The 22,294-nt window shown below is 43.8% G+C and overlaps 1 protein-coding gene across 1 annotated transcript in view; it reads left to right on the top strand.

The window, feature by feature from the left end:
* C3 (complement C3) overlaps positions 1-22,294 on the top strand; it is a 329,940-nt gene that overhangs the window by 211,342 nt on the left and 96,304 nt on the right. The window contains exons 23-26 of the mRNA XM_078685332.1: positions 467-553; positions 4,592-4,795; positions 11,812-11,887; positions 21,915-22,074. Coding sequence (XP_078541458.1) covers positions 467-553; positions 4,592-4,795; positions 11,812-11,887; positions 21,915-22,074 — 527 coding nt within the window. The remainder of the gene's footprint in view (positions 1-466; positions 554-4,591; positions 4,796-11,811; positions 11,888-21,914; positions 22,075-22,294) is intronic.

Raw genomic sequence — 22,294 nt, 5'->3', positions numbered from 1 at the left:
TTTTAGGGAAAGAGCACTGGCACTGGGGCCTTGGTTAGAAGGGACCCAGGGCAAATCAGTCGAGAACATCAGTGGCAAAAAGTGGTGGTGGTCATGACAAAAGGGAGCACTTTCATACAGCGATAGGCTGGCCTCAAGTCTACATGTGGGCCATTTTTTGGTTTGTTTGTAGAACTGTTTTTATGGTTTAGTGTGTTTGGTTTTACTGTTGATTTTCCTGATATTAAAATAAACATTGCCTGCAGCAAGCTCAAATCTATGCAGCCTTCCTTACCTTGTAAAGCACTAATGCAGCGTTTCTTTACAAGTTCTTACTGGCCAGATTTGCACATCTGTACCACTCGTTAGCTATTTCACTGATGGGGTCACCTTTATTTTGGTACCAGGGCCTATTTTTGACCTAGTCCAACCTTGCAACAAATTGACTCAGCATCATGTAACTCTTTTCTCCTGCTTTTGTTTGCAGGTGGTGTCCAGACAGAGAAGATTGAGGCTGTTGATTTGAAGGATATTGTTCCAAAAAGTGAATCTGAGACTATGGTCAGCATCCAAGGTAAGAGTGCGCATCACTAAAGCTGGCATGCACACATATGTGGAGAGTTCAAAATGAAGGGAAAGTTGCTCACTTAATTTCCACTTTTTTTAAAGCTCTGCAGGGTCCCATACCCAACTGGAGGGAGGGCATAGGTTGGATAGTTAGGGAGAATCACTCTCCCTGGTGCAAAGGCAAGTTGCAGTGTATGGAAGGTAACAAGACTGCCTTATAAGATGGTATAAGTCAGGACGTCAAATGTGTTAGTTCCGTGATGAGGTTGAGCAGATGGTACACGAGGGAGGAACAATGAACACAGGGTCCAAAACTGCTAAAGTGTTGCACAAACGCTTGTGTGAAACAATGTAATGCAAACAACAGTGTCTATTGACTTACCTTTATAAATGCCTACATATGCACCTCCGAATTGTGTTGCGTCACATGAGAACCAATGCAGACTTTAGTAAAGGTGGACCATAGACTTTTTGGCACAAAGGCCAGCACCAGGTTTAGAGGGATGCACCACTGACAGATGGTTCCAAGTTGTTGATTTTGAAGAGCAAGAGTCCATCAGGGAACACAAGAGCAACAACATGATGCGGGTAGTCATGATTCTCCTGCTACACATAAATATTAAAGTTTTAATACTAGAAACTAGACATAAAGATTTACCTACTGACTAAAATCTCTCATACATCCTGATTATGCTCAATTTAGAATAACAGCTCACATATTCATAAAAAGCGTACATTTAAGCCCAGGTTCATCATTATTTTATGCAGCGCAATGGAGCAAGACAGCTTGCTGCACTGCATGGTGTCAAAGGAAGTGGGCAGGAATGTGACATATCTATCATTTTATGGCACATTCCTGCTCTATCTCTGCACTGGTGCACTAGTGGCAGACAAGCATCAATGCAGACACATTTGCGCCATGGTGCATTGCAGGCAGGATTGTTTTTGTGCATGAAGCGACTTCTTCCTGCACAAAAAGAATCCTTAGAGGTGTTTTCCTCTTTCTAAGAGTGCTGCAACAATAACGAGGACAACTGAAGAGATTTCTCCTTGTTGCGCCTCTGTTGGAAAGGCGCATGATTTTGTTTATTTAATTATTTTATTTATAAAGTTTTATTTAGCACAAACAAAATCCCGAAGGATATCAGAGCGCTTTACAATACGTTGGTGGAGAAGATTGCGTTCCCAGGTTCACCAGTCTTTGTAAATTTTGGAAGGCACCAAAAAGCATAGGTGGATGCGTGTGAATGCCCACGCTCCATCCATGGAACGCCTTCCAGACCCAGAGTAATGCAAGGCAGCGACTTGCACTGCCTAGCGTTACTCCAGATTGACCAAGCAATGCAGGTGGCCTTGTGTGGCTTTGTAAATATGCCTTAAGGATTGCGTTGCTCTTAAGAGACAAAAGGACAAATCAATCCTTTGATAAATCTAGGCGCTAGTATTAACTCCACAATATATGCCTGTTCTTAAAGAGGATGAAGCACAGACAACACGGGTATTATAACAGTTACTAGGAGATAGGCATTACCAAGCCAAGGTGTCATTTATTGTTTTCTGTATTTATAGTGCAGACATGACCCAGTGGTGCTACAGCACTGTAGAGGTACAATTTTTAATTCCAAAAGTACAGTTAATTAGTTTTTATAAACAGAATAATTACAGAACATCTAAAACTACAGTAAAGGCTCACATGACAGAATTATGGGAATTAATAAAACATTAAAAGAAATAAGGAATGGGCAAAACAAACACAATTTGCATAATTTCTGTGACTCATCTTTGGCACAGAAGATTTTCATATCAAATTTGGACTTTAGTTGGGACGGAAAAGGAAGCTACAGAAGGATATTACAAGTACCATAGAAGAAGAGAGAAGGAATACTTTAAACGAGTAGTAAAACAGTCATTGTAAGGATAGCGTAAAACAAGGGAGGAGGGATACGTTAATATAAAAGGAAATAAGGAAAATGACGTAAAGTGATAAATACATTGAGCATGGCGTCATTCTTCGGGTTCATACAGCCCCAAGCTCTGTCATGGGCTGTTTTCCATCCTTGGAGGGGGAGCTGGAGGTAGATGATTGCCAGTCTACCATAGCTTTATAGCCTCTGGCCCAGGCCTCTGCATATGGACAGGTGTGTCCTGGCACCCGGCTTTGCTGTTCAGGGTAAAAGACAGGGTTTTGGGAGGATGGTTCAGGCCCTATCTGGGGAGCTTTCCATGCTCCCTTGTGGTGCCTCAGAGGCCGGGAGGGAGGGAGCCAGGCAGCTCTTCTCCTGCCCTTTGTCCCTACTTCTGTCCACTGCAGTGTGCTGGTTTTAATGGGTGGACATCCAGTGTGTGTGACACTAGGCCCAGTGTCTCAGACCTGAAAACTTTGGGACCAGAGCATGCAGACCTGAGATTACTGGGTCTAGATTTTGGGATTTGTGAGTGACAAAAGGCCATCCAGAGATATACTACTTTGGATGTAATACCGCCATTCATAAACAGGGCCAGCTTATATTTAATTTTGAAATACTGCTCCAACATTGGTATAACTATGAGTCCACAAAGGAGTTCACCATCAGTGTCTGGGGAAGTGCAGCTGTTGCAGCTTCCCTGGAATATGTGTGGAATGCTTTATGAAATTATTAAATATTGTAAAACTACCCCAAACATAGAATCAAACCTAGGTGAGTAGCAGTAGCGGTCAGGGGTAGGAATGCTGCGGGCGGTGACGTGGGGCGGGGGAGGGGCAGGTGGGGGATAGCAAACTATGGGATACGGCGAAACACATATAAGTAAACATATAAATAAATAAAATACATTTTGTTGCTCGTTTTATTTATTCATTTATATGTTTACTTATCTGTATTTGGCTGTATTCCATAGTTTACTACCCCCCAAACCTGCTCCTCCCCCGCCCCACGTCACTGCCCGGCAGCACTCCTACCACTGACCACTAAGGTGAGTAGTTGTTTGTACTTTCCTTCAATAAGGCACGAAAGAAGAAATATATATTGCAGAATAAATACTTAAACCCTTTGGCTGCGGGGTTATCCCCCCACTGTGCTCGGGGGCGGGGGGGGCACGCACAGCGCCCCGGTGCTCATGACGAGCTCAGCTCGTCATTAGCCATGGCGCTAGTGTGCTCATGACGAGCTGAGCTCGTCACGGCCACACCCGTTTCCTTAGAACGCTCAGCACAGCAGGGGAATTAGCCCCGCGTGTGAGCGTTCTAACGGTCATGACGAACTCAGCTCGTCATGAGCATGGGAGGGGTTAAACTGTACACCACTCATAAGTATATCTCTTGAAATATGTGGACCCATTTTAAGCTAAATCCAGGTAAGGTCATTCAATTTATTACGGTAGCTGTAGTACTACCATATTTAGAAGCAAGTGCTTGATAGTGGGATTAGGTTCTGGTTGAAATTTGTTTTGAGAAATACTTATACATGGTCAATATTGTGTCTGTCGACGTTTTCTCAGTCTATATTTTATAGCATTTTTTGTTGTGCTCCTGTTTGAATGAAAGAAAAAGGTGATGGATGGAATGCTTGAAATAGCTTGGGTTCTGTGCTCACTGTGCAACTGGAATCAAGCTATACCCGGCTGATGAGCCTTTGTCCGGGCAAAACCAGTCCTAGGTTGCTTGTATTCCTGTTCTGGGAGAACCTGGCTTTGCAGTTCGGGATCAATTGTTCTCATGAGGAGCAGGGTCAAGGCTTATTTGCATATCGCTGGGTTTAGTATTGTGGGCGAAAAACAATCGATCGGGATGTGGGCCTAGCGATGGCCAGTGACTGGGATTAATTCAAGCATTCCTTCTATCGCTTTTTTGCTTATTTAATGTTAGCGCACACAGTTATAGATCCAACTAATAAACTGCTGCATAGTGAATAGCATCTCAGCCTCTAACAGTTAATTAGGTGGAAATCTATTGCTAAAGGTTAAAAACTTGTCCCTTTCCTTTGTACTGTCTAAAATCATATCACTCTGTACAGAGCTGGTGCTGCATTGAAAGATGCATTTTACTCCGTCTTCTTATTTTGACCAGGAACCCCCATCACACAGCTGATTGAGAAATCCATTGATGGGTCAAATCTTGGACATCTTATTGTGGTGCCTCGCGGCTGTGGAGAGCAGAACATGATGTCAATGACCCCGGTAGTCATTGCAACATATTTCCTGGACAACACCGGACAGTGGGAGACATTGGGAGTGGGCCGTAGAGCTGAAGCCATCAAGAACATTAATCAGGGTGAGCAACAACCGCACAAGAAGGAGCATTGAGGAAGGTTTCTGTGAGTTACAAGTGGTGCATTGCAGAGGAGGTCTGAGATTGGTGTCAGTATGGAAGGAGGTCTGGTAGTTAAAGGCTCTGCAGTGCATTACACATGAGCTTGGCAGCTGTAGAAGTGGGTTACAACTTAACATTTTCCTCTATAGAAAGTGGCTTGCTACAGGACACCTGCATATAATTGTTATTTTTCTATTTAATTGGATACTTGTAAAGTGGAAACTTCCATCCTCAAAGGTCTCTTGGGGCAATGAAACAAAAGAGTCAAGAGGAATACCCCATCACATAAACCTTGTTGTTGCGAAACTAATCTTTATGTCTTTCTTTTAACAGTAAGATAATGTTCGAGGCATATGGGCTGCAGATGGTACATTTATGAATAGATCGCCATCTGGTGTTGGGCTCGGATGATTGCACTTGTTTTTCTCTTGGAGAAGTCTTTTGTAGTCACGAGACTGATGACTCCTCCCTTGGGTGCTAGTGCGCATGGGCATCGGCTCCATCCTTAGATTGTTTTTTTCCGCCATCGGGTTCAGATGAGGATCGAAGCGCTCCGGATCGACTTTGAGAAAAAAGTTATATTCGGCGCGTATTCCCTTTCCAATTCGACGGTATTGTTATCGAGCGCGATTTCATTTCCATTTTGACGCGCTTCGACGTCAACAACAAAAATTTGCAACTTCTACGTCGACCAGACCGGGAGACCTATCTCGACGTAGTCCAGCCCGGAGTCCATGGAAAGGACTCCATTCAAGAAATGTCCAAAGTGTGGTGCTAAGTTCCCACACAAGGACTTACACGAGGTGTGCAACCTCTGTTTATCACCTTAACACGAATCCAGGGACTGTGAAGCCTGTGCGGCATTCTCCTCCAAGTCGACGATTAGAAACCGTCGAGCCCGAATACACGAGGCGTCGAGAATGCAGTCAGATGCAATCCCGGAGTTGCTCGAGGCACAACATCCACAAGAAGAAGAAGAAGATGAGGACGAGTCGGGGTCGGAAGCGGACGAGTCCGACGTCGAAGAAATCGACGTTCATCAAACCGTGAGTGACGACGTCCCTTTACCAAAAAAACGACCCCGTTTGGTGTCGACCCCGCCTTCGAGCCCGGTCAGACAACCGAACAAAGTTTCCGACGCCCCGCCTTTAGGCTCGGCAACGAGACCGAAACACTCGGCCTCCCATCATGTCGGATCCGAGAAACGGTCGGCATCGACATCGACACCGAAGCTCCATAACAAGGAAAGCTCGCAGTCGAAACATTCCATGTCGAAACCGAAACAAGCTTCGACGTCGAAGACTCCCTCGACACCGAAGAGATCGGACTCGAACAAACATTCGGTGCCGAAAACATATAACACTGAAAGTCAAAAGCAAAAGCACCTTTCGGAACCAAAAACTTCGGTACCGACACAGGAGCATCAGACAGATCCAAAACAAAAGACTTTGTTTATTGATCCGCAAACTGGCAATGTGGTGACAAAACTACCTAAAAAGAGGAAGAATGAACAGTTGGACGACAAAGCTCCTCCTCCTAAGAAGAGAACAATGGGGACAAATACAACTCCTCCCCTTTCTCCACAACCTAGAGACACACCCTTTTCTCCTCTTCCTCACATTCTGCCAGCTATTCCTACTACACCACACCCATCTACACCTCAAACAGATGTAGAAAGTGACATAGGGGAGGGAGAACTTCCTAGGGATGATAACGGCACTATCCCAGAAGATACAGACCCATGGGAAGATTATAATGCAGGATCAGATAATGATAACGACCCTGACCTGTATCCCTCAAAACCTTCACCACCTGATGATAATACAGGTTTTGCACAGTTAATTAATAGAGCAGCAAAATACCACAAGGTAGACTTACATACAGAATCTCAGATAGAGGATTTCCTTTTAGAAACACTACCTGCTGCACAAAGAACTTCAGGGACCCTACCAAGGCTTAAGGGTCTCCTTAATCACACATCAGACATATTTAAAGACCCAGTGAGGGCTAGGGTATTAAATCCAAGAATTGACAAAAAATATAAGGCAGCCCCAAAGGACCCAATATGTATTAAGGGACAAATACCTCTGGACTCACTAGTAGTCACAAACGCTCGTAAGAGAGCAAATTCATTAACTACGGGAGAAGCTCCTCCTCCTGACAGGGAGTCCAAGTTAATAGATGTCTCTGGCAAAAGAGTAGCATCCCAAGCGGCAAACAGCTGGCGCATAGCTAATACGTAGGCACTACTTGCACGTTATGATAGAGCTCATTATGATGAGTTAGAAAAACTCATTACACATCTCCCTAAAGAACATCAAAAAAAGGCAGATCAGCTCATACAAGAAGGGAAGATAATAACTAACACTTCCATTAAGTGCGCCTTAGACGCAGCACACACTGCAGCAAGATCTATAAACACCAGTATCATGTTAAGAAGACATGCATGGCTTAGAGTCTCAGGATTCAAACAAGAGGTACAAACCTCCTTGTTAAACCAGCCTTTTGATGGGAAAACACTTTTCGGCTCAGGGACAGATGAGGCCTTACAAAAGATGAAAAAAGACACGGAAACTGCTAAATCAATGGGAGCATTGCAACAGCCAACTCAAAGGGGTTCCTTTCGTAGGTCCACCTATAGAGGCGGATCCAAAAATACAGGCACAAGCCAGCAATCAACCTCTTTTACACCAACATCACCCAGAGGTAATTCTAGAGGCAGTTACAGAGGTAACAACAACAAGGGCAGAGGTCGCGGAAATAACAACAACCGCAACTTTCCAACCCCAAAACAGTGACTTCATAAAGCTCCCCCAGACCATGTAACACCGGTCAGGGGACGTCTATCACAGTACCTACCTGTCTGGGAAAACATCACATCAGACAGGTGGGTGAGACAAATTATCCAACATGGTTATTGCCTAGAACTAACAGCTACCCCACCAAACATCCCCCCCAAACAGCGTCCAATGAGTCAAGATCATCTAAAATTGTTAAAACAGGAAGTACTATCACTACTACAAAAGCATGCCATAGAGAAGGTTCCACAACATCAGCAGGGAACAGGAGTATACTCTCTATACTTTCTAATTCCCAAAAAAGACTGGTCCCTAAGACCAATACTAGATCTCAGACCTCTCAATGCATACATAAATTCGGAACATTTCCACATGGTCACGCTCCAACAAGTACTTCCTTTACTGAAGAAGGGGGACTTTCTTTCTACACTGGATCTAAAAGACGCTTACTTTCATATCCCAATTCACAAAGCCCACAGAAAATACCTCAGGTTTGTGGTAGAAGGACAACATTACCAGTTCAAAGTCCTTCCTTTTGGGGTTACAACAGCACCAAGGGTGTTCACAAAATGCCTAGCAGTGGTGGCAGCACACCTGAGAAGACAACAAATACATGTCTTCCCTTACTTGGACGACTGGCTAATAGAGGCCAAGTCACAACAAGAATGTCTTCAAAACACACAGAAGACAATTCAGTTGCTGCACCAGTTAGGGTTTACGGTGAATTACACAAAATCCCACCTGCAACCTAACAAGGTTCAACAATATCTAGGGGCTACTATAGACAGAAAAAGCCAAAGTATACCCCAATCCAGTCAGGATTCAAACAATACTCACACTGATTCAAAGATTTCAACCACAACACTCACTAACAGCTCGAGTGTTTATGCAGCTATTAGGAATGATGTCATCCTGCATACTGCTAATACCATATGCCAGACTACAAATGCGTCCACTTCAAGAATGTCTAGCAACACAGTGGAATCAGGCTCAAGGTCAGATTACAGATCTGGTGTTGGTAGACGACCGCACACATCGCTCTCTGAAGTGGTGGAACACAATAAACATTTCCAAGGGGCGGTCGTTCCTAGAACCAATTCCACAAGTGGTGCTAACAGCGGATGCATTGCTCACAGGATGGGGAGCGCATATGGACAAATATACAGTACAGGGAAGATGGAGTGTACAGCAAAAACGACTGCACATCAACCATCTAGAACTACTGGCAGTGTTTCTAGCATTAAAAGCTTTTCAAATGCAGATTATCAACAAAGCAGTCCTGATCAGAACAGACAACATGACTGCAATATATTATATTCAGAAACAGGGGGGTACACACTCTCTCCAACTATCCAGACTAGCGCAGGAAATTTGGAGATGGGCCATTCCTCAAAACATCTATCTGTTAGCCGAACACCTTCCAGGAGTTCAAAATCAGATAGCAGACATCTTAAGCAGGGAGTCAGAACAGATACACGAATGGGAACTGCACGACAAGATACTGCAGCCATTCTTCCAAAAATGGGGACAACCAGAGATAGATCTCATTGCCACTCATCAGAACGCAAAATGCCAAAGCTTCGCATCCAGGTACCCACACCACCTGTCGCAGGGCAATGCATTATGGATAAATTGGTCCAACAAATTTGCATACGCTTTTCCCCCTCTCCCACTAATTCCATTAGTGGTTCGAAAACTGCAACAACATTCAATGACCATGATACTAGTAGCACCCACGTGGGCAATACAGCCGTGGTATACCACGCTCCTGCAACTCTCACAGGTGCCACATCAAAAACTAAGAATCCTACCCATGCACCTTACACAGAACCATGGAGAAATAATGCACCCAGATCCCAAAAAAATGAACCTAGCGATCTGGCTCCTGAGGTCCTAGAATTTGGATACATAGATTTACCTCCAAACTGTATGGAAATCATTATGCAAGCAAGACGTCCCACCACCAAAGCATGCTATGCAGCAAAGTGGAAAAGGTTTGCTGTATACTGTAACAGTAACAACATCAACCTTCTGGACGCATCCACAAAAAATATTATTTGCTACTTACTACACTTGCGGCAATGTAACCTTGCTTACACCTCCATTAGAGTACATCTTGCAGCTATAGCAGCGTAGCTGCAAAACAGGCAACATCTATCCCTGTTTAGAGTGCCAGCAATTAAAGCCTTCATGGAAGGCCTCAAAAGAGTCATTCCACCAAGACTGCCACCTTCCCCAATCTGGAATCTCAACATAGTACTCACCACACTAATGGGACCACCCTTTTTACCTATGCATAGGTGTGAAATACAATTCTTCATGGAAGGTAGCCTTCCTTATAGCCATTACCTCCCTCAGGAGAGTGAGTGACTACAGGCATTGACAATACAAGAACCATTCCTACAGTTACACCAAAATAAAGTGGTTCTTAGAACAAACCCAAAATTCTTGCCTAAAGTAATTTCAGCATTCCACATCAATCAGCCAGTGGAACTACCAGTCTTTTTTCCAAAACCACAGACGGTAGCAGAGAGGGCCCTACATACATTAGATGTCAAAAGGGCAATATTGTATTACATAGAAAGAACACAAACTTTCAGAAAAACCAAACAACTATTTGTAGCTTTTTCCCCAACACATAAGGGCAAGCCTATCTCTAAAGCAGGCATTAGCAGGGTGGATCGTAAAATGCATACAGATATGTTACATAAAAGCAAAGAGAACATTGACTGTTCCTCCTAGAGCTCATTCTACACGTAAACTAGGGGCATCTATGGCATTCTTAGGAAACATTCCCCTAGATGACATATGCAAAGCAGCAACTTGGTCTACACCGCATACCTTCACAAAAAACTACTGTGTTGATGTGCAGGCAACACAACAAGCAAGAGTGGGCCAGGCTGTACTAAAAGCTTTATTTCAAACTGTTGCAACAGACACTGGTGACCACCGCTAGGGAGGTAACTGCTGTATAATCTATTCATAAATGTACCATCTGCAGCCCATATGCCTCGAACAGAATATGCTACTTACCAGTATGCATCTGTTCTTGGCATAGAGGGCTGCAGAGTGGTACATGCCCTCCCTGCCTCCCCGGAAACCTGTGTCTGTTCCAACAATATCTTATTTAGATACACTTACGTGGGCATCTCTTTCTGTATTCTATCATACTACTCCATCTAACCCTACTATGGCAAAACAATCTAAGGATGGAGCCGATGCCCATGCGCACTAGCACCCAAGGGTGGAGTCATCAGTCTCGTGACTACAAAAGACTTCTCCAAGAGAAAAACAAGTGCAATCATCCGAGCCCAACAACAGATGGCGATCTATTCATAAATGTACCACTCTGCAGCCCTCTATGCCAAGAACAGATGCATACTGGTAAGTAGCATATTCCTTACATCTGATTTTAATAACAGAGGGAGGGAGTTAACTAAAACTGCACCTTCTGATCTCAATGAATTTCCTCACGACATATATCTAATTTTAAACGCGGACTTAAACAGCTTTGACTATTTGGTGATTTGAGGGGTCAAAGATAAATCAGATTCAGTGAGCATGCCTATGCTCCTAACAACATTGCCAGCAGAAACACATCGACTTCCTGTTCAGGAAGGTCACAGATCAGCATCCCATGGATTTGTGTAGATTTTTGTCTGGAGAATTTCAGGAATTCAAGGGTTTAATTTCAGCCACTTTGTGTTCATCCACCAATGCACCTCCTATTCTGAAGAAGGGAGCAGCAAGTCCCTGAATCCTCCTCACTCTCAAATATTGAAATCGATCTGAGGATTATCTGCATGACTGTGAAGTGCCGCAGATGAGCCAATGAAGTGAGATAATGAGGAGAAAAAGAGGAATCCTCAAGAGCTCCCCACGGTATAGGCTCAAATGTATTAATTAATTTTATGGGGTTCGTGAAAAGCAATCTTTTCTATTTAAATCATTTTATTGGTTTTGACATACAGAAAAGAAAAACAAAGAGAAGCAGTAAAGGAAACACCACTCACTCATAGAAACTAGGACATTGGGCACTTCCCACAGAGTGAAAAGCAATGTTATCACACAATTCATAGCCACTGTGGTGTGAAGTAGGTTTTGTGATCAATGGAATGCGTACGGAGAGCAGATCTCGCTGTTCCTAGTGAACCTTAATTTCAACATTTCTTCTTTTAGGTTACACACAGCAGTTGACTTACAAACAAGCTGACTATTCTTATGCTGCCTGGACAAATCGACCTGGAAGTACCTGGTAAGGTGACCACCGGCATCAGAATGAAATGCTAATTCATAATTACATGGGCATGTGCAAGAATATTTTCATTACATAGCCTCTAGTCAGAACCTTCCTGTGCCCTTGTTTTCTCAGCTGCCCCATTAGCCCTACCACAGCCTGAAAATGTCTGTTGCATCCTCCATCCTTCTTTCTTTTGCTTTCTAACTCTTGCTTTCTTGCTCTCAATCAGCCTTAGAGGCTTCTTTCAATTCCCACAGCAACTTCCTTCAATAAGCAAAAATGTGGGAGAGTGGAGTCCAAGCCTTACACCGATAACTGACCTCACACTGTTTTGAATGCCAGTAGGAGCCAACAAAACCTCTGGAGGAAATCTAAGTAAACAACCGCAAAGGTGCACCACAAAGTTCTTCAAATAGCAATATTGTTAATGAGTCGCGGAACAGTGATGTTTTTCTTGTTTTTCAAAATTCTTTATTTTCAATCGTTAACACCATACAGCCGACGCGTTTCGTCCCTGGAGGAAATCTAACCTGTGAGTTCCCACTGAGCGTCTGAGTGACCCCTCTTCCTCTACTACTTGTTCAGTCTGTGACACCCTCCTCACCCTAGGATTCACTCTAACCAGTGACTTTCAACTCGACTCACTTAAAATATAGCTTCCTGCTCATTGCATCTTATACTTTTAGTCAGGAGACCCTATCTTTATGTGTACTCCACTCTATGAGAATGACAGACAATATACCACTTGATCTACTAACCTTTTCTATCTTGCGAGTTTGTGTCGTCAGTATGGTGTCTTGTTACAAAACACCCCAACCCATCCCTATTATCATTTTAACATACATTTGTTTTTCTTCCCAACTGCTTCTGACAATATGTATTGTATACTGGTCTCTGTAGTCACATATTTAGAACCTCTGTATTCATTCCAAGTTGATCTTTTTTAATTTTGAAATTCTGTTAGAGGTTTCTCTTTTAACCTAGCAATCATCTAGTAATGTTTCTGTAAATATAATATATTCTGTAAAGTTGTCCCATTATGCATTTTATACATACTTTGCTTAGAGTATTTATTTGGAAAGTGCTCTGACCCCTTTGGATCATATTTGTGATACATGACCTACCCTTAATAGAATTGGAAATATTGGAATTAACTGATTGGTGTCTCTTAAGTTATGAGGTAGGAACTCTCAGTAACCAGGCTCTGGAAGTGGGAATGACCAGCTCAAATGGGTGAGCCCAGAGCAAAGCAACAGTGAATATAAAGTGATGTCCCACTAAAGGCAGAGAAGTGCTCCTCAATCCTGACAGTCGTAGATGTAGGGAGTGGGAACTCAACTGTGGCACTAGCTGTGTGGCGCTGTAGAAATATTGTGTCTGAGTGGTGTGGAAGCAGAAGAGGCTGCATTAGAGGCTATAATTATGTTTTATTGTTAGTTGGTATTGGAAATAAGTCTAGAAATGTTGCCAGTTGGTGTGGAGACCAGTTTGCATTTTGGTTTTATTTATTGGGGCTTTCAGATGATTTTTGAATTGATCGGAATCCACCTAATAATGTGCATCCTGGAAATGTACCTGGCGGGTGGTAGAACTGCTCTGAGTAGCCAACATTGGCAATTCTGTTTCCCTAAGGATTAGCTTCAAGTATCTTTGAGAACTAAACTAATGAAAAGCGGCACTCCTTTCCTTCGAGCCAGGAAGGAGGCATATAAAAGGCTAAACAAGGTTTTGTACATTTCTCTTTCCAATATTTTCAGCAACAGAGGTGCATGACTTTCCCATATTTGCTTCAAGTTGCTCTTCCAGACATCAGCAATGGTTCCACAGTTCCCTGGTGGTCTAGTGGTTAGGATTCGGCGCTCTTACGCAGATAATCAGGAATGGAAAGGCAGAGTGTTCGGATCTTCGGGTGGTGCATCTGGAGTTTATTTGGGGGTAAAGATCTCCGCGGACTTGGATAGTCTGGTGGGGACAAATAAAGAGCCAATAATTAATAAAACTAAGAAGGATTTGGATAGGCTACGTAACCTTCATTTGTCTATAGTAGGGCGTACTAATATTGTCAAAATGATTCTTCTGCTAAAGTTTCTCTTTCAGGACAATCCCGCTTATGTTCTAGGCAAAGTGGTTCACTATATTAGAACAGATGATAAATAGATTCATTTGGGCGCACGGCAAGACCAGAAGGGCTCTGCGATATATGTCGCTCCCTAGGGAAAGAGGAGGTTGGGCTATTAGGGGGAGGAGAGACTGAAACAGAGGATGCTCTAGGATCTATAGCTATATATGCATTGGTGGTTGGTGGGGAGGCAGAGAATGCCTTTTTGAAATATACAGACCCCAGCTACTTTAAAAGAACGAAGTTTAAAACGGTGATTGCAGCACACAACATTTGGAAAGCATTTAGGAAAAAATTTGGTTTGGGGAGGTTTAATGCATATACCAGGTTGTTTGAGAATCACACCCTCCCGAGGCAAATATTTGCAGGTTCAGTTTTTTCAGAGTGGGGGCGGCGGGGGGTAATGAAGGTGGGGGATTTGATGGCGGTGGATGGAATGTGCCAATTTCCTGTTATTCGGTCAACATATGGAGTTGATTCAAGGAATTTCTTTAAGTATTTACAGGTTAGGAGTTTTTTAGTTACTAAAAAAGGAGGACCGGCTGGGTTCGGGAATAATGCAATTATGGAAGTGATTCAAGCTGGAGTCGGTTGCACGATTAAAAGATTTTTTGCCAAGTTGATTGCGAGTAAAGAAGATGATCTGGAGAAATATGAAACCAAATGGGCAGATAAGCTAGGGATAGGGCATAAGTGTTTCCGCCTGTCATTGGAGTTAGGTAAAAAAACTCTCTGCTCAGTGGCCCTTCAGGCTCAGCACTATAAAACAATGTATTCATTATATCATACGCCAGCTAGGATTGCACAATGGGGAGAAACAGCTGGAATCAACTGCCCTTGCTGTGACAGCTTAGACGCTTAGATTGCTTTTTTTAAAAATATCTGTTCGAGGCATATGGGCTGCAGATGGTACATTTATGAATAGATCGCCATCTGGTGTTGGGCTCGGATGATTGCACTTTGTTTTTCTTCTGGAGAAGTCTTTGTCGTCATAGGTGACTCCTCCTCTCGGTGTTAGTGCGCATGGGCATCGGCTCCATCCTTAGATTGTTTTTTTCCGCCATCGGGTTCGGATGAGGATCGAAGCGCTCCGGACCGACTTCAACAAAGAAGGTTATAACCGGCGCGTATTCCTTTCCAAATCGACGGTATCGTTATCGAACGCGACTTCACTCCATACCGACGCGGTTCGAAGGACGACGACTACGAGAAACTCGACGTAGTCCAGCCCGGGGTCCATGGAAAGGACTCCATTCAAAAAATGTCCAACGTGTGGTGCTAAGTTCCCACACAAGGACCTACACGAGGTGTGCAACCTCTGCTTGTCCCCTGAACACGAATCCAGGGACTGTGAGGCCTGTGCAGCGTTCTCGTCAAAATCGACGATTAGAAACCGTCGAGCCCGAAGACACGAGGTATCGAGAATGCAGTCACAAGCAATCCCAGAGCTGTTCGAGGACCAGCACCCAGAAGAGGAGGAAGAAGAGGCCGACGAGGCGGGGTCAGAAGCGGACGAGTCCGACGTCGAGGAAATCGACGTCCAACAAACCGTGAGTGACGACGTCCCTTTACCGAAAAACAGACCCCGCACGGTGTCGACCCCGCCATCGAGCCCGGTCAGACAACCGAAAAAAGTTTCCAACGCCCCGCCTTCGAGCCCGGCAACGAAACAGAAACCGAAACACTCGGTCCCACATCATAGTGGTTCCGGTTCCGATAAACCGACCACATCGACACCGAGGCACCAGGTCAAGGAAAGCTCGAAGTCGAAGCAGTCCATGTCGACACCGAAGCACGCTTCGGCGCCGAAAACACCCCCGACACCGGGGACATCTTCGATACCGAAGAAGTCGGATCCGAACAAAACTTCGGCACCGAAAATACAAATGGACAGTTCAAAGAAAAAACACCTTTCGGAACCGAAAACTGCGGTACCGACACAGGAACACGGAACGGATCCTAAACAAAAGACTTTGTTTATTGACCCAAAGACTGGCAAGGTAGCCACAGAACTACCTAAAAAGAGGAAACATGAACATTTGGATGACAAGGCTCATCCAAAGAAGAGAACAATGGGGACGAATACAACTCCTCCCCCTTCTCCCAAACCTCACACACCATCTTCACCTCTTCCTCACAATAGGCCAGATATCCCTCCCACACGTCCATCTACACCTACAACAGATGGAGAGAGTGACACAGGGGAGGGGGGACACCCTGGGGATGATGAGGACACAATCCCAGAGGAGGCAGACCCATGGGAGGAGTATAATGTGGGATCAGGTAATGATACCGACCTTGAGTCATATCCCTCAAAACCTTCACCTCCTGATGACAATACTGGGTTTGCACAACTCATTACTAGAGCAGCAACATTTCATAAGGTAGACCTACATACAGAACCTCTAGTACAGGACTTCTTATTAGAAACACTACCTACTGCACAAAGAACATCAGGAACACTACCAATGCTAAAGGGCCTTCTCAGTCATACATCAGAGATATTCAAAGACCCAGTGAGGGCTAGGGTATTGAACCCAAGAATTGATAAAAAATATAGGGCAGCTCCAAAAGACCCAATATACATTAAGGGACAAATTCCTCTAGACTCACTAGTGGTCACAAACGCTCGCAAGAGAGCGAACTCTTTATCTACAGGAGAAGCTCCACCTCCTGACAAAGAGTCCAAACTAATAGATGCCTCTGGCAAGAGAGTAGCATCTCAAGCGGCAAACAGTTGGCGCATAGCTAATACGCAAGCACTACTTGCAAGGTATGACAGAGCGCATTATGATGAGTTAGAAACACTCATCAAACATCTCCCTAAAGAACATCAAAAGAAAGCAGATCAACTTATACAAGAAGGGAAGTTAATTACTAACACTTCAATAAAGTGCGCCCTAGACGCGGCAGAAACTGCGGCAAGGTCGACAAATACAAGCATCATGTTAAGGAGACATGCATGGCTCAGAGTATCAGGGTTCAAACAAGAGGTACAAACATCGTTACTGAACCAACCTTTTGATGGGAAAACACTTTTCGGCACAGGGACAGATGAGGCCCTAGAAAAGATGAAAAAGGATACAGAAACGGCTAAATCAATGGGAGCATTGCAACAGCCGACACAAAGAGGTTCCTTTCGTAGATCCACCTATAGAGGAGGATCCAAAAGTACAGGCACAAACCAACAGCAAACCTCTTTTACACCTACATCACCCAGAGGTAATTCTAGAGGTGGATACAGGGGTAACAACAACAAGGGTAGAGGTCGCGGAAACAACAACAACCGCAACTCTCCAACCCCAAAACAGTGACTTCATAGAGCTTCCCCCAGACCATATAACACCGGTAGGGGGACGCCTATCACAGTTCCTACCTGTCTGGGAAAACATCACATCAGACAAGTGGGTAAGACAAATTATCCAACATGGTTATTGCCTAGAACTCACAGCTACCCCACCAAACATCCCCCCCAAACAGCGTCCAATGAAACAAGATCACCTGACACTATTAAAACAGGAAGTAATATCACTGCTAGAAAAGCATGCCATAGAGAAGGTTCCACAGCACCAACAGGGAACAGGAGTATACTCCCTATACTTCCTAATCCCCAAAAAGGACGGGTCTCTAAGGCCAATACTGGACCTAAGACCTCTCAACGCATACATAAATTCGGAACATTTCCACATGGTCACGCTCCAACAAGTACTTCCTTTACTGAAGAAAGGGGACTTTCTTTCTACACTGGATCTAAAAGATGCTTACTTTCATATCCCTATTCACAAAGCCCACAGGAAATACCTCAGGTTTGTGGTAGAAGGACAACATTATCAGTTCAAAGTCTTTCCATTTGGTGTCACGACGGCACCAAGGGTGTTCACAAAATGCCTGGCAGTGGTAGCAGCTCACCTAAGAAGACAACAAATTCATGTCTTCCCATACTTGGACGACTGGCTAATAAAAGCCAGGTCGCAAGAGGAGTGTCTGCAACACACACAAAAGACAATTCAGCTACTACACCAGCTAGGGTTCACGGTGAACTACACAAAGTCACACCTACAACCAAACAAGGTTCAACAATATCTGGGGGCTACGATAGACACAGAAAAAGCCAAAGTGTACCCCAACCCAGTCAGGGTCCAAGCAATGCTTACAATCATTCAGAGATTTCAGCCACAACACTCACTAACAGCAAGAGTGTTCATGCAGCTATTAGGCATGATGTCATCCTGCATACTGCTAATACCATATGCAAAACTACAAATGCGTCCGCTACAAGAATGCTTAGCGACACAGTGGAATCAGGCTCAAGGGCAGATTACGGATCTGGTGTTGGTAGACGACCGCACACACCGCTCTCTGAAGTGGTGGAACAGAACAAACATTACCAAGGGGCGGTCGTTCCTAGAGCCAATTCCACAGGTGACAATAACAGCAGAAGCATCGCTCACCGGATGGGGAGCACATATGGACAAGTACACAGTACAAGGAAGGTGGAGTGTGCAGGAAAGAACACTACACATCAACTACCTAGAACTACTGGCAGTGTTTCTAGCATTGAAAGCCTTTCAGATACATGTTATCCACAAAGCAGTCCTGATCAGAACAGACAACATGACAGCAATGTATTATATTCAAAAACAGGGGGGGACGCACTCTCTCCAATTATCCAGACTAGCGCAGGAAATTTGGAGATGGGCCATTCCTCAAAACATCTATCTGTTAGCCGAACACCTACCAGGAGTTCAAAACCAGATAGCAGACATCTTAAGCAGACAGTCGGAACAAATACACGAATGGGAACTGCACCAACAAATACTGCAGCCATTCTTCCAAAGATGGGGACAACCAGAGATAGACCTATTTGCCACTCATCAGAACGCAGAATGCCAAAGCTTCGCGTCCAGGTACCCACATCACCTGTCGCAGGGCAATGCGTTATGGATAAATTGGTCCAACAAATTTGCATACGCTTTTCCCCCTCTCCCACTAATCCCATTAGTGGTCAGGAAACTGCAACAACATTCAATGACCATGATACTAGTAGCACCCACGTGGGCAAGACAGCCGTGGTTCACCACGCTCTTGCAACTCTCACAAGTGCCACATCAAAAGCTACGAATTCTACCCATGCACCTTACACAGAACCATGGAGAAATAATGCACCCAGATCCAACTCAGTTGAACTTAGCGATCTGGCTCCTGAAATCCTAGAATTTGGGTACTTAGATCTCCCCCCAAATTGCATGGAAATAATTAAACAAGCGAGACGTCCAACCACCAGAGCATGCTATGCAGCTAAGTGGAAGAGGTTTGCTATACACTGTACTAATAACAATATCAACCCTCTAGACGTATCAACAAGGGAGATTATTTGCTACTTATTACACTTACAGCAATGTAATCTAGCGTACACATCTATCAGAGTACATCTAGCAGCTATAGCAGCATACCTGCAAAACAGGCAGCGCACATCACTGTTCAGAGTACCAGCGATAAAAGCATTCATGGAAGGTCTTAAAAGAGTCATTCCACCAAGATTACCACCTTCCCCAGTCTGGAACCTCAACGTAGTACTCACCAGACTAATGGGGCCACCCTTCGAACCTATGCATAGGTGCGAAATACAATTCCTTACATGGAAGGTGGCATTCCTTATAGCTATTACCTCACTCAGAAGAGTAAGCGAATTACAGGCATTAACAATACAAGAACCATTCCTACAGTTACACCAGAATAAAGTGGTTCTTAGAACAAACCCAAAGTTCTTGCCTAAAGTAATTTCAGCATTCCACATCAATCAGCCAGTGGAATTACCAGTCTTCTTTCCAAAGCCACAGACGGTGGCAGAAAGGGCTCTACATACACTAGATGTTAAAAGAGCCATTTTGTACTACATAGAAAGAACACAAGACTTCAGGAAAACTAAACAACTATTTGTAGCATTTTCCCCAACACATAAGGGCAATCCTATCTCTAAAGCAGGCATCGCAAGATGGATTGTAAGATGTATACAAATATGTTACATTAAAGCAAAGAGAACATTAACTGTTCCTCCTAGAGCTCATTCCACAAGAAAACTAGGAGCATCTATGGCATTCTTAGGGAACATTCCCCTAGATGACATATGTAGAGCAGCAACTTGGTCTACACCACATACATTCACAAAGCACTACTGTGTTGATGTACAGGCTGCACAACAAGCCAGAGTGGGCCAAGCTGTATTAAAAACTCTATTTCAGACAGTTGCGACAGACACTGGTGACCACCGCTAGGGAGGTAACTGCTGTACAATCTATTCATAAATGTACCATCTGCAGCCCATATGCCTCGAACGGAATATGCTACTTACCAGTATGCATCTGTTCTTGGCATAGAGGGCTGCAGAGTGGTACATGCCCTCCCTGCCTCCCCGGAAACCTGTGTCTGTCCCAACATTATCTTATTTAGATACATTTACATGGGCATATCTTTATGTACTATACTACACTACTCCATCTAACCCTACTATGGCAAAACAATCTAAGGATGGAGCCGATGCCCATGCGCACTAACACCGAGAGGAGGAGTCACCTATGACGACAAAGACTTCTCCAGAAGAAAAACAAAGTGCAATCATCCGAGCCCAACACCAGATGGCGATCTATTCATAAATGTACCACTCTGCAGCCCTCTATGCCAAGAACAGATGCATACTGGTTAGTAGCATATTCCTTATTAGAGATTTCCCCCCCTTTTTTTTACAGGGCACATTAGTCGTGAAAAACAAGATCAATATGTATAGAAACAAACATATAAACTGAAGCACATGTTATAAGCAGAATCTTAACTGCATATATAGCGCACAAAAAGAACACAAAACAGAAAATCTAACAAATCAACAAGTGACTGTTACAGTATAAGTAAAATAAAGACAATCAATCAAGTAAGGCAAAGAGAGTAGTAAATAAACAGCCGGGGCTCGCCTTTCCTTCCATAGGCTCCCATATTTGTAGCCCTAATCTTCTTCCCCTTCAAAATCGCAAATGGGATAAACGACTGGGGTGTCTGGGTATACAGGTGAAAACATCTATCGACTTGGCGGGGAGATTGTTTATGTCAGCAAATCTTTATGCCCAGCATTATAAGACTGTTTTTAATTTATATTATACCCCAGCTAAAATATCTAAGTCAGGGAAAGTGTTTTGGTTGTGGGGCTGATGCAGCTGATGTGGTGCATGTCTTCTATACGTTTGGGCACTTAAGTACCCTGTTTGGACATATGGAGAAATTCTTAGCAGAGATTCTTGGCGGGTCTGTACGATTGTCCGCCACTCAGGTATTGCTTGGGGTTGAGATGGGATCGACAGCGGATAAATCACTCTGTAAATTTCGATATTTGATCTTTCTTGCCACAGCTGTGACTAGATTATGTATTGCCTCAATGTGGCTGCAAAAGGATGCACCCTCTTTTTAGGCATGGAGGGCAAGATTTTTGTCAATGTTTAATATTGAATATAGCCTGTATGCTTTGAAAGGTAGACGGAAAATGAAATTAGGTCGTCAGATTTGGGGTTCAGTTGTGGCCTATATGGAAGCATAAATTGAGCTGTTTAGGTTATGTTATGCTCTCCTGTCTTTTTTTTTAATGTTCCTGTTAAAGTTTGGGTCCCCTGTGTATATATTTTTCAGCCCTTTGTTTTAACCTCATTGACATAATGGATCAATGTTTATGAGGATATTGTTTGTTATGATATTTTGTTCTGCTGGTTCTGTTTTTTCTACTTTTTCTGTAAGGTATGTGCCTTTTTGTGTACTTTTGGATTATCAATAAAAATACAAAAATACACAAAAAGTGTGCTGAGGAATATCTTTGAATACCGTCAACTCTCAGGTCACCTGCCACCAATTTTTTGTCTCTTATCTTTTTATCCATATTTGTAGGTTGACTGCCTATGTGGTCAAGATTTTCGCCATGGCCGACAAACTCATCAGCATTCAGAAGGACGTGATCTGCGGATCGGTGAAGTGGCTCGTCTTGAACAAGCAGAAGCCAGATGGTGTTTTCAAGGAGGACCAGGCTGTAATTCATGGAGAGATGGTGGTATGTGCTAATTTAACCTTCTCATGAAGGATTACTCGTTACGTATTTTTAGGTTTAATTCTTATACTACCCACACTAATCTGAGTTCAATTGAGAGTGATAGAGGATTACAGAACAGGCAGAAAATACACGCAGTCTCAGTGACATGAGTGAGAATTGTGCCTCAAAGACGTAAGCAGACGTTTAACACATTATGCAGACACAGCCTAAATGTACATTG

Source organism: Lissotriton helveticus, chromosome 1_1 (genome assembly GCF_964261635.1).
Source record: "Lissotriton helveticus chromosome 1_1, aLisHel1.1, whole genome shotgun sequence".
In the NCBI taxonomy this organism is placed as follows: Eukaryota; Metazoa; Chordata; class Amphibia; order Caudata; family Salamandridae; genus Lissotriton; species Lissotriton helveticus.
This window is presented reverse-complemented; position numbering and strand designations above follow the sequence as displayed.